This window comes from Entelurus aequoreus, linkage group LG24, assembly GCF_033978785.1.
Source record: "Entelurus aequoreus isolate RoL-2023_Sb linkage group LG24, RoL_Eaeq_v1.1, whole genome shotgun sequence".
Taxonomy (NCBI): Eukaryota; Metazoa; Chordata; class Actinopteri; order Syngnathiformes; family Syngnathidae; genus Entelurus; species Entelurus aequoreus.
In genome coordinates this window covers 27,011,669-27,025,689 of record NC_084754.1, presented here as the reverse complement: position 1 = coordinate 27,025,689, position 14,021 = coordinate 27,011,669, and the positions used below count along the sequence as shown (strand labels likewise).

Genomic DNA, 14,021 nt, shown 5'->3' with positions numbered 1-14,021 from the left:
GTTTGCAGATGATGTGGTCCTGATGGCACCTTCGGTTCGTGACCTTCAGCTCTCACTGGATCGGTTCGCAGCCGAGTGTTCAGCGGCTGGAATGAGGATCAGCATCTCCAAATCTGAGGCCATGGTTCTCAGCAGGAAACCGATGGTTTGTACAGTCCGGGTAGGGGACAGGACTCTGTCCCAGGTGGAGTAGTTTAAGTATCTCGGGGTCTTGTTCACGAGTGAGGGAAAGATGGAGAAGGAAATCAGCCGGAGAATCGGAGCAGCTGGGGCAGTATTGCAGTCTCTCTGCCGCACTGTTGTGACGAAACGGGAGCTGAGCCAGAAGGCAAAGCTCTCGGTCTACCGAGCTATCTACATTCCTACTCTCACCTATGGTCATGAAGTGTGGGTAATGACCGAAAGAATAAGATCGCGGATACAAGCGGCCGAAATGAGTTTCCTCAGAAGGGTGGCTGGCATCTCCCTTAGAGATAGGGTGAGAAGTGCAGTCACCCGAGAGAGACTCGGAGTAGAGCCGCTGCTCCTTCGCTTGGAAAGGAGCCAGCTTAGGTGGTTCGGGCATCTCGTGCGGATGCCTCACGAGCGTCTCCCTAGGGAGGTCCTCGTTGCACGTCCCACTGGGAGGAGGCCCCGCGGCAGGCCAAGGACCAGATGGGGGGATTACATCTCCTCTCTGGCCTGGGAACGCTTCGGGATTCCCCAGGAGGAAGTCGCAAATGTTGCTCTGGAGAGGGAAGTCTGGGGGTCTCTGCTGGAGCTGCTGTCCCCGCGACCCGATTCCGGATAAGCGGTTGAAGATGGATGGATGGATGGATTTGAATAATGGATATTTGAAAGTTTGTCTACCGATTCATTTAATCTGTCCCCATCGTATACAAGCACAATATTTTTTCTTGCCTTGTGTCATTTTTAATTTGCTGATGTGCTTGTTTGACATACAATAGATCAGGGGTGTCCAAAGTGTGGCCCGGGGGCCATTTGCGGCCCACAGCTATTTTTTTTTTTTTTAACGGCCCTCTATACATTCTAAAAACACTATAAAAAGAAGAAGAAGAATAAACAAAAAAAAGGGGAAGAAAACAGTAAACGGATGAAATATGCTGTTTTTTCTTTTTTGTTTCCTACCTTTTCTTTTTCAACAGGTAGACCTGAAGTTGAATAACAAAAAAAAACTTATTTTAAAAAAACTTGAGCGGAGCGCTAAAGGTTAAAAAAAAAGTCTATATATTGTATAGGTTTTGATCATTGAAAATATCAAAATGGCCCCCACATGTTTTAATTTTTCAGTGTGCAGACCTCAGTGGAAAAAGTTTGGACACCCCTGCACTCAATCTCAGTCGATCCCACTTCTGTCTTTTTTTTGTCCAAAAAGTAAAAAGTGCATATTGTTTTTCATTCAACATTTCATAATGTCTGTATTATTAGTATCTCTCTCTCTCTCTCTCTCTCGCTTAGTTATATATATTTATATATATATATATTTCATATCATCTGTATTATTAGTCTCTCTCTCTCTTTCTCTCTCTCGCTCTCTCTCTCTCTCTCTCTCTCTCTCCCTCTCTCTCTCCCTATCTCTCTGTCTTATTTATTTATATATATAAATACTGTATATATATATATATATATATATATATATATATATATATATATATATATATATATACATATATATATATATATAAATACTGTATATATATATATATATATATATATATATATATATATATATATATATATATATATATATATATATATATATATATATATATATATATATATATATATATATATATATATAATTCCAAACACATGCAATGACAATGAATGAATTTAATCCAAAAGTGAAACCTTCAGCAACAGAGTGGACACAGTGGGATATCTAATTTTATTCAAACATTTTGTTTTTTTCATAAACACATACATATTTTGTTCATTGTAGTTAAAACATAAAATATGCAGTTGTTTTTAATAGTGTATTTGTGTTAAAATGTATTGTAATGTATTCTATTGTAATGTACTATTGTAAAATATACTGTATTTAGTTTGTGTACAATCCGATTAAAATATTTCACAAAGGCGTGTGTTTTGGTTTATTTTCTTTTTTATATTCGCAGATGTATTTTAATTTCATGCTATAAGGATTAAGAATATGCAATTAGAAGTTAATCATTTATTTAAGCGGAAACAGGACAGATTAATAATTGTTTACTGTTCATTTTCAAGTTAACAAAAAATATATTTTTCCATGATTCACAATTATCTTGCATGATATATTTTGTCTAATATGGGATATTCTATTTATTTTATTAACATGACTGAATTGATTAATAAATGGACTCTTTTGAATTTGAATCCAGATGATCAAGCATGTAAAACAATACAATTGTAAAAGTAAACACGTAGACACAGACACACATGTCCAGCATTAGGGCAGTAATGATTGATTACTTCAATTAGAAAAAAGTTTTGATTTATAATGTGGTGCTTCGATTAATCGTTCAATAATAAAAAAATAATATCTGGACTGCATTGACTCATGGAGTGCCCGGAACTTTAAATATGAGGACGTAGTTTCAGCAGGGCCACTTCAATACAGCGAACATGAGAGCGGTGGTGTGATTGTTGTCGCCACATAGATACTTTTATTTTTATTAACGTGTTAGAAGTGCAATTGTGTGCATTTATTAGACAAAACATAAAGGGGATGGCAAGCAGGAGAATATTTAAACTATAAACACGCTTTGAGGATATAAAGTGCGTTTTATCCAAATACTCGATTAACCGGACAAACTGATCAATACTCGATTACTAAAATAATCAAAGCTGCAGCCCCGTAGCGTATATACAAATATAATATGTTTAATCGTTACATTCATCTGCCTTTAATGCGTACGTGTTTTTTTAAGATGACTGAAATGAAGTCACGCTTATAGTTTTGTGTCTAAATTGATGTATGAAATAAATGACAATCATCCATAAATATAGGGTCACCTCCTGACTCCGCCTCCTACACACAGCATGGAGGGTAAAGAGGGTTACTCCTCCTCTTCGTCCATTCACAGAAAAAGCAGTGAGTGAAGAAGAGAAGCTTTCTGCTCCTTGAATGGACCAAACTGAAGGTGGTGATCTTCCTTCTCGTTTCTTTCTGAAATTCTGCCCGACTCAAGTGGTCACCATGAGCTGAAGGAGCGTCCACAGAGTTTTTACGCTGGTGTCACACAACTGAGGGGCATCGACTTTGGAGAGACTTGACTCTCATAGCAGGACGCTGGATCTTTGAGCCCAGGGCAAAAGGTCAGTCGGGGCGTCTTGATTGAGAGGCTGAGAGCGTCGCAAGATAACAACGTCCATCTTTTATCCTTTTCCCTCCTGAGCCAAAATGGGTTCAGATCTACGCGACCTGAACTCTCTGCTACCTCCGGTCCCAACGGGGCCCAGTCCGAGCTGCCCGGCCCCGCAGTGGGCTCCCGTCCTGGACTTCCACACGGCTGCCTCCCCTTACTCGTCTCTGGGAGCTCCTCACACGTCCCTGGGGCCGCACTCCTTCATCAAGCAGGAGCCCAGCTGGGGGAGCACAGGTGACCCCCACCTCCTCGAGTCGGATCCTCACTGCGGCCTCAGCGCCTTCACCGTCCACTTTTCAGGGCAGTTCACGGGCACGGGGGCTTGTCGGTACGGGGCCGCTTTCGGGGCGCCCCCTTCCGCGCCGCCGGCCTCCAGCCAGCCGCCTCCCGTCGGGGCCCCGCATCACCATCAGACCCCCAGCAGGATGTTCAGCAACCCGTCGTACTTGACCAACTGCATGGACACACAACCTGCAGTACGCAACCAGACAGGTAAATATGTGTGTGTGTGTGTGTGTGTGTCACAGTATCCGTGTATAGATATACTGACACTTCATTTCACACACATTGTGTTTACATGTAGCATCACGTTTGTGTAACTTATATCAGGCCTCAGTCACCTTAGTCTCCCACTTCACTGACATCAATGTTTATATTCCATCATATTACTGACCATTACTGCAAATAATACACACTTTGGAAACACTCACGTATCACTTTATCAGTTGGTGCAATAAAATAGAAGCACTAATATTATTTTTCTTTCATCGTTACTGGTCTGACTTCATAACCTAAAATGTGTCTTTTTGCTTATTCATATAAAAGCAGTATCATAACACATCTTAGGTATAGATTATAATCCTTTACTGATTTGTGACAAGGCAGAATGAATTGAGCGATGCATATTAGGCCCATGCACGATATAAAAGTTATGTCGGGGGAAAAAATAATAATCCAACACATTTGAATAGACTCAGTAATAACAACACCATTACTGTGTAATTGTGGTTGTAGTTTTTCATACTTTTGCTAAATTCTGCAAACTGTATACCCTCAAGTATACATTTTGTTAAATAAATAGTGCCTCTCTTTGCAAATGCAACATATTTGATGCATTTCTCGTTTTGCATTGATTAGATTGTGCAGCTAATCATAACGTGGTCATATTACGCTCGTCAGCATAATTGTCTCTTAATGTTGTTATTCTCTTTATTTACGTAAATACTACACATCAATTCAATGCATTTTGTAAAGCATATTTTCCTATTCCTATTGTAAATAGTATTCCTATATACAAATGTTCTTGACTGATCTTATCACGAAAAGATTGCAGGTGTGACATTTATAATATTTAACAGCGGGCTGCCCTGCACCCCAATATCTCCCCATAAACAAATTCATAACTGAGTAGAACTTGAAGCTCTGGTATTGTTTATACGGCCGCTCACTTCTACTTCAAATGAGTCACTGAGGAATTTCGAATATATTTAGGAAGCTTCAAAAGAGATGCAATAACTAACAATATTTTAAGATTAAGATTAGTTTATTTCAAAGGGGACAATGCAATTTCATAAAACATATGACTACACATGGTTAAAAGAGCCAGAATTAGCCAGAAGGCTAGTTTTCATCTGTAGTCCCCTGGCCGTGATGTAAAAAAAAAAAAAAGGCCATACAATTACAATTTCAAAGAAAAAAAGAGAGGAAAATTCAAAAAGCATACAATACATATACGATATAATAAAAAATAAAATGATAAGTGTACATGGTGGACACAGAAAAAAAATGCATATGTTCAAGAAACGTAAGTATTACTAAAAAGCACGTTAATTGTGATACGATTATTATTTTTTATAAACATCCTGTATATTTACCTACAACCAACGCTGATGTAAAATATGAGGCATCTATTCAAAAAACATAATTGGAAACTAAAAATAATATACTGTGTAAATCTTTATATCGAATAAAAAATACAATATGCATGTGTTAACACATTTTTTTTTCCAATAAAATCAATCCACCACATATGCGGTCTTAATTTGCTCTTCTACAAGCACACATAATTCATCACATTTTATTCGAGACACTTCATTTTGAAATATGTCAACGTTACGATTTGTAGCTTCTTTTTAAATTCAATTAATCTCATATTATCAAATCCCTAGCAACCAAACTATAATGACTCACTTAAATGTGACGTCAAAAATATAATTTGTTTATTCCCGGGATCCTTCAACGCAGGGCAAATAATGGGTGTGTGCATGCCCAGCAGATTCATTAGTAATAACATGCTTATTAAGCAGATAATTTAGGAACAACATTATAATCAAAGTAATGAGGTGACCCCTAACCTGTTTTATCTGCTCCCTGCTGTGGTTGGACGAGCACATACAAACAAAGCAACAGCAGGACTGGGGTCACACAGTAGAGCTGATAGCAAAGAAGGGTCACTCAGGGACCACCGCATCACTGCTTACCTCCCAGCAGCTCATAAGAATATGACGACTAGTCTGTCATCATTCTTTGTTTCAAGCTGCACTTTTGTACATTGATTGTGAATCCAAGGTGGCAATATTTCAAATATGCATGACGTTATTTATTTTTATTTTTATATATCAAATGGAAGTATTATATTTCATTTGTTCAGCAGTAAGAGCACCCATCCTAGCCCCCCCCCCCCCCCCCCCCCCCCCACAGAAACACACACACACACACACACACGGAAATGCTAAATAAGTTTCCGTTCTCCAAAATTAAACCAGTGAAAGCATTTTAATTATTGACTGCCATTTGTGTACGTGTGTGTTTATGTGGGAGTTTGACTTATTGCAGGGTCTCCAAAATGCGGCACAAGCACCAATTGAACCTGAGGCTGTTTTTTTTAGTGTCCCTCCTCAGCACATACCAAAAACACAATACAATTACAAAAAACCCCAGCAAAAATAAAAATAAAGAGCAATAGTTTTACAATATATATATATATTTTAAATCTCTTGTTAATACAGTAGGGAAATTAGGAAAAAATAGTTATACATGTAAAGGAGTTGTTTTGTTGTAGAAAGTGGTAATATGATGAAAAACAAATAAAACAAAGATTATTTTTATTTGGATTATAAAATAGGTTGGGTGAAACTTTTAGTATTACAAGAATGGAATCATATTAAAAGGTAACAAAATAATTTCCCAAGAAAAAGACAATACAGTCAACATGAAGAACGATTATTATATGATTTTAGAAGCATAACATTGGGCACGTACACTATTTTCAAAGTTGTAATATTAAACAAACAAAACAGAAACATTTTTAAATTTTGATAAAATTAAGTTGCAAAGAAGTTTTAGTATGACAAGAATGAAATCAGCATAGTAAAAGGAAAACATTTTAATTTCACAAGAAAAAGTTATAATTCTAAGACAATAAAAACTGAATACTATGAAGAACTATTATTTGCATAATATTGAGGAGAAAATAAATTATTTCTGAAGTTGTAGTATTAAACAAATATTTTTTTAAATGAAATTATAATCATAATAAAATGAAAACCATTTTTCACAAGGAAAAGTTAGAATTTAAAGACTATTATGAGGAACTATTATTTGATATTAAAAGCCTGACTTTGGGTACATACATTATTTTTTAAAGTTGTAATATTAAACAAACAAAACAACATTTTTTTTAAAATAAAATTAAGTTGTGAAGTTTTAATATGACAAGAATGAAATCATCATATTAAAACTTCTAAATTTCACAAGAAAAGGTTATAATTCTAACACAATAAAAGCAGAATATTATGAGGAACTATTGTTTGATTTTAGAAGCATAACATTGAGGGGAAACACAATTATTTTTTAAGTTGTAATATTAAAGAAAGAAATATTTTTTTTATGAAATTAGGTTGGGGAAACATCTTTATTACATCATATTAAAAGGGAAACCATTTTTCACAAGGAAAAGTTAGAATTTAAAGACTATTATGAGGAACTATCATTTGATTTTAAAAGAATAACTTTGGAATATCAAAAAAGAAACTTAAACTTAAAAATACTTTTTTTAAAGTTGTAATATTAAACGCACAACAAAGAATAAAGATTTAGATAAATTAGTTGGGTGAAAAAGTATATTACAAGAAAAAAGTCCAATTATTATAGGATTAAAATCATAATATCACTAAAGAAAAAATATAAAAAGAAAGTTAAAATACTTGTAAAAAAAAGAAAAAAGGGGTGTGTGTGAATGTTGTCTTTCTGCGTTGGCCCTGCAATGAGGTGGACATTTGTCCAGGGTGTACCCCGCCTTCTGCCTGAGTGCAGCTGGGATAGGCTCCATCACCCTCCGCGACCTCGAGAGGGACAAGCGGTAGAAAATGGATAGATGGATGGAAGATATCAAAATGTCACCTGTGTCTTTTGATTTTCAGTATGTGGTCCTTGATGTAAAAATGTGATATTGTGGTTTACTAGAGTTGAGGTTAAACTAACTTCTTTTGTGATGATTGACTCATCACAGAATGATAAATATGACAATATCCATTTAAACAAAAATCCCGTGTGTGTTGCAGGTTACAGTGCGGTGGCGTTCGATGGAGCCAGTAATTACGGTCACACTCCAACTCACCACAGCTCGCAGTTCTCCAACCACTCCTTCAAACACGAAGACTCTTTAAGTCATCAGAACGCCATCGGTATGTTTGAAAGTTGTAAAAGAATCAACGTTTTAAAAAAAAAAGCCGACTGCATATTTATGAACATGCAAGCGCATCCGCAGGCCTCACCGTGGGGACGTCTTCTGATGTCTCCACGGTGACCTGGCCTGCCACAGGAGTAAATCAGCCACATCCTGACCCACACACTCCCTTTGCTGCTTCTCTCATCCACGCTTTCATCCGCCCACTTTGTCCCCTTATACCAGGGGTCGGCAACCCAAAATGTTGAAAGAGCCATATTGGACCAAAAATACAAAAAAAAAATCTGTCTGGAGCCGCAAAAAATTAAAAGCCATATTACATGTGTCATGAGATATAAATTTAATTAAGAGGACTTAAAGGAAACTAAATGACCTCAAATATAGCTACAAATGAGGCATAATGATGCAATATGTACATATCGCTAGCCTAAATAGCATGTTAGCATCGATTAGCTTGCAGTCATGCAGTGACTAAATATGTCTGATTAGCACTCCACACAAGTCAATAACATCAACAAAACTCACCTTTGTGCACTCACGCACAACGTTAAAAGTGTGGTGGACAAAATGAGACAGAAAAAGAAGTGGCATAAAACACGTCCTAGAAAGTCGGAGAAAGTTATACATGTAAACAAACTATACGGTGAGTTCAAGGACCGCCAAAATAAGTAGGAAAAAACGGCGCTCGCCAAATACTCGAATGAGTGAAGCATATTTAATAAAAACAGTGTGATTTATAACAATTAGGGAGGTTTGTGTCATGTTTGTCCTCCTACAGAAACCATACTAAAACAAAAAAATACATTTTTTCCCCTCATCTTTTTCCATTCTTCATACATTTTTGAAAAATCTCCAGAGAGCCACTAGGGCGGCGCTAAAGAGCCGCATGCGGCTCTAGAGCCGCGGGTTGCCGACCCCCGCCTTATACGCTCCCTCTGCTCGTTATTAGTAAATACTGAAAAGTGTGCTTTATGAACATTTTGGAACTTCAATGCAGCAAAAATAAGCATTTTTTTTAAATGAAAATTGGATCGCAGAGAAGTGTCAAGGGAGCAATTAATTCTTGGCAGACGCGGGGAAAATCAAAGGGTCTTACATATGAAAAACAAGTAGGCCATATAAAGATACAAATGTTAAAGTGGTGTAACATTACATAATCTAGTTTGTTGGCATCCACACAGTGTTAGCTATTCTTCATAACGTGACAGTGACATGAATTTACAGCTCCACTGTAAATACAATACACGCAACTAAAACATGCATGGAAACATATTGCCATGTCAATAGGACATGAAAAAGCAGGTGCTGTCAAAAAATAAACGTTTTTAATCGGAATAATCACACTTTTGAATTTGAATGAATCACAGTTGTTACTTTTGTTGACAACGTTGCCACGGGTGAACTTTACCGGCGTTGTTTATCTTCCACTGCTTTGTTTTTGCAAGCGGCTGCCTCCAAATGATGTTTTGCTTTTAGATAATATTATAGCCTTTTTGTTCTGGGATTACGAGAATTAATCGCTGCATTTTTTTGCATATTAACTTGCTTGTATCTAAGACGGCAGCACGGTGGAAGAAAGGGGTTAGTGCGTCTGCCTCACAATACAAAGGTCCTGGGTTCGATCCTGCGCTCGGGATCTTTCTGTGCGGAGTTTGCATGTTCTCACCGTGACTGAGTGGGTTCCCTCCGGCTTCCTCCCACTTCCAAAGACATGCACCTGGGGATAGGTTGATTGGCAACACTAAACTGGCCCTCGTGTGTGAATGTGAGTGTGAATGTTGTCTGTCTATCTGTGTTGGCCCTGCGATGAGGTGGCGACTTGTCCAGGGTGTGCCCCGCCTTCTGCCCGAATGCAGCTGGGTTAGGCTGCAGCACCACTGCGACCCCAAATTGGACAAGCGGTAGAAAATGGATGGATGGATGTATCTAAGACGGACTAAACATAAACATTTATAAGAATTTGAAGCGAAATTTGCCTCCTCACTCACCTTTGACAAAGCATCCCATGTCGCCTTTCAAGTAATCTTTTGCAGGCAAGATGGAAATAGTTAAAGTACCACTGATAATCACACACACACTAGGTGTGGTGAAATTACCCTCTGCATTTGACTCATCCCCTTGTTCCACCCCCTGGGAGGTGAGGGGAGCAGTGAGCAGCAGCGGTGGCTGCACTCGGGAATCATTTTGGTGATTTAAAGGCCTACTGAAATGAATTTTTTAAATTTAAACGGGGATAGCAGATCTATTCTATGTGTCATACTTGATCATTTCGCGATATTGCCATATTTTTGCTGAAAGGATTTAGTATAGAACAACGACGATAAAGATTGCAACTTTTGGTATCTGATAAAAAAAGGCTTGCCCCTACCGGAAGTAGCGTGACGTAGTCAGTTGAACATATACGCAAAGTTCCCTATTGTTTACAATGATGGCCGCATGAAGTGAGAGAGATTCGGACCGAGAAAGCGACAATTTCCCCATTAATTTGAGCGAGGATGAAAGATTTGTGGATGAGTAAAGTGCAAGTGAAGGACTAGTGGGGAGTTGAAGCTATTCAGATAGGGAAGATGCTGTGAGAGCCGGGGGTGACCTGATATTCAGCTGGGAATGACTACAACAGTAAATAAACACAAGACATATATAAACTCTATTAGCCACAACACAACCAGGCTTATATTTAATATGCCACAAATTAATCCTGCATAAAAACACCTGCGTGTTTGTTATGCTAGCTCCTAGCTCCTCTGCTAGCTCCTAGCTCCATAGAACACGCCAATACAATTCAAACACCTGATCAACACACACAATCACTCAGCCCAAAAGACCGTTCACCTAACCCAAGGTTCATAAAGCTTATATATTTAAAAAAAGTTACGTACATACGCAAAAAAAAGCCAAAGCTGCATACTCACAGTAGCACGTCTGCGTCTTTGTCATCCTAATCAAAGTAATCCTGGTAAGAGTCTGTGTTGTCCCAGTTCTCTACAGGCGTCTGTGTATCCAAGTCAAAAGTCCTCCTGGTTAGAGTCTCTGTTATCCGAGTTCTTCCATCTTGACTGCATCTTTCGGGAATGTAAACAAAGAAGCGCCGGCTGTGTACTGTTGTTGCTGACTACGTTCGAAAAATACGTCCATTTCGCACCGACAACTTTCTTCTTTGCTTGCTTGGCTTCCTTCTCCATAATGCAATGAACATGATTGCAACAGATTCACGAACACAGATGTCCAGAATACTGTGGAATTATGAAATGAAAACAGAGCTTTTTCGTATTGGCTTCAATGTGGAAGGCATACCCGTGTTCGCCGGTCTACGTCACGCACATACGTCATCCTCAGAGGCGTTTCGAACCGGAAGTTTAGCGGCAAATTTAAAATGTCACTTTATAAGTTAACCCGGCCGTATTGGCATGTGTTATAATGTTAAGATTTCATCATTGATATATAAACTATCAGACTGCGTGGTCGGTAGTAGTGGGTTTCAGTAGGCCTTTAACCCCCAATTCCAACCCTTGGTGCTGAGTAATGGGTAATGAGTCCCATTTTTATAGTCTCTGGGTATGAACTCACGACCCATCGATCTCAGGGCGGACACTCTAACCACAAGGCCACTGAGCAGGTGGCAGTGTTTTTGGGATAATCACATGAGTTAACTCGTTAAGCTTGACAGCCCTAGAAAAAAAGACACACAGTAACAGCCTAGAGTAGAGCTGGGCAAGTATTTTAACTCGGAGGCCACGATGAGAGAAAAAATGTGTCTGGGGGGGCCAATGTGTATGTGTGTATAAATTACATATACACATTTAGCTGTAAAAGCTGCACAATATGTGAGTTTGGGTCCCTTTTTTTCAGGAACACGAATACCAAAAGTCACAATGTGCGATAGAATTCTACAAAAGTTAAAACAGATTGGAATTGTATAGTTTTTTACACAAAATGTACATGAAAATAAAGAAAGTATGATTTTCAATATTAACTATGAACAATAAAACACTGAATATTAACAACATATGAACGTCGCTCCTCTTTTACTTCTCAGACCAGCTCCTCCATAGATATATTTTACAATCAGGCAAAACACAACAACAATGTAACAAACAGCAAAATATGAATGCATAGGGTAATAAACACCTACAATATGATATATTATCACTTTTATGCAGAAATTTGTTGTAAAAATGTGCTTCCGCATCTGTCCCTGACACATGCGTTTGGGGCTGGCTGCTCTGAAAACAAACCCCGCCCACTCTGCTTTGTTCCTCGTCTGAGCTGCTGTGACGTAGATTACCGTAATAACTCGTACAACACTCAAAAGCGCAGATTGCAACCATTGAAATACTTTCTATAGTTCAAGACTTACGGTCATTTAAAAACAGCACTGCACATCATAATGGTGGCTACAGTTTTGATGTTGAAGGTCTAAAAAAATTCTTGAAAATCTTAATGGGCCGCATGTGGCGTGCGGGCCGTATTTTGGCCTAGAGTAACCGGAGAGACCTACAAGTATACAAATAAGTTTACCATGAATACAACAAAGTTTTACTGTATGTCTTAACTTTGAAGTGTAAGAAGAAGGTAACCAGTGTTACACAATAAACCTGACTTTGATATAAGTGACGCTTTTATGCCTGAAGGGGAACTGCACTTTTTTGAACGGAATTTTGCGCCATCATTCACAATCCTCATGTAAGACAAGCACACATATGTTTTTCTTTTTTTATGCATTATTAATATCAAATAACTGCGAGCTAAAGTTTGCTTACAATTAAATCAATAGGAGTCACTCTATTCTGCCTACAAAACGCTTAAACAAAAACCTCCATCAGCGTTTTATATACATGCTGTCTATATATATATATATATATATATATATATATATATATATATATATATATATATATATATATATATATATATATATATATATATATATATATATTTAAAGGCCTACTGAAATTACATTTTTATTTATTTGAACGGGGATAGCAGATCCATTCTATGTGTCATAATTGATCATTTCGCGATATTGCCATATTTTTGCTGAAAGGATTTAGTAAAGAACATCGACGATAAAGTTTGCAACTTTGGATCGCTGATAAAAAAAAAGCCTTGCCTGTACCGGAAGTAACGTGACGTCGCAGGTTGAAAGGCTCCTCACATTTCCCCATTGTTTACACCAGCAGCGAGAGCAATTCTGACCGAGAAAGTGACGATTATCCCATTAATTTGAGCGAGGATGAAAGATTCGTAGATGAGGAACGTGAGAGTGAAGGACTAGAGTGCAGTGCAGGGCGTATCTTTTTTCACTCTGACCGTAACTTAGGTACAAGGGCTCATTGGATTCCACACTTTCTCCTTTTTCTATTGTGGATCACGGATTTGTATTTTAAACCACCTCGGATACTATATCCTCTTGGACATTCACAGTGACTTTTATCTCCACGACAATACATCAGCGAAGCACTTTAGCTACAGAGCTAACGTGATAGCATCGGGCTTAACTGCACATAGAAACAAAAGAAATAAATCCCTGACTGGAAGGATAGACAGAAAATCAACAATACTATTAAACCATGGACCTGTAACTATACGGTTAATGCTTTCCAGCCTGGCGAAGTTTAACAATGCTGTCGCTAACGACGCTATTGAAGCTAACTTAGCTACGGGACCTCACAGAGCTATGCTAAAAACATTATCTATCCACCTACGCCAGCCAGCCCTCATCTGCTCATCAACACCCGTGCTCACCTGCGTTCCAGCGATCGACGGACCGACGAAGGACTTCACCCGATCATCGATGCGGTCGGCGGATAGCGTCGGATAGTGCGTCTGCTCTCCAAGTCAAAGTCCTCCTGGTCGTGTTGCTACAGCCAGCCGCTAACACACTGATCCCACCTACAGCTTTCTTCTTTGCAGTCTTCATTGTTCATTAAACAAATTGCAAAATATTCACCAACACAGATGTCCAGAATACTGTGGAATTTTGAGAT

The 14,021-nt window shown here is 38.3% G+C and overlaps 1 protein-coding gene across 5 annotated transcripts in view; it reads left to right on the top strand.

Moving 5' to 3' along the window:
- The first annotated feature begins 3,074 nt into the window (after window positions 1–3,074).
- wt1a (WT1 transcription factor a) overlaps window positions 3,075–14,021 on the top strand; it is a 66,408-nt gene continuing 55,461 nt past the window's right edge. For 3 of the 5 annotated variants that reach the window (XM_062035933.1, XM_062035936.1, XM_062035935.1), the window contains exons 1-2: window positions 3,075–3,839; window positions 7,910–8,032. In XM_062035933.1, coding sequence (XP_061891917.1) covers window positions 3,383–3,839; window positions 7,910–8,032 — 580 coding nt within the window. In that variant the 5' untranslated portion in view covers window positions 3,075–3,382. The remainder of the gene's footprint in view (window positions 3,840–7,909; window positions 8,033–14,021) is intronic. The other 2 variants (XM_062035931.1, XM_062035934.1) reach the window with 2 other exon arrangements.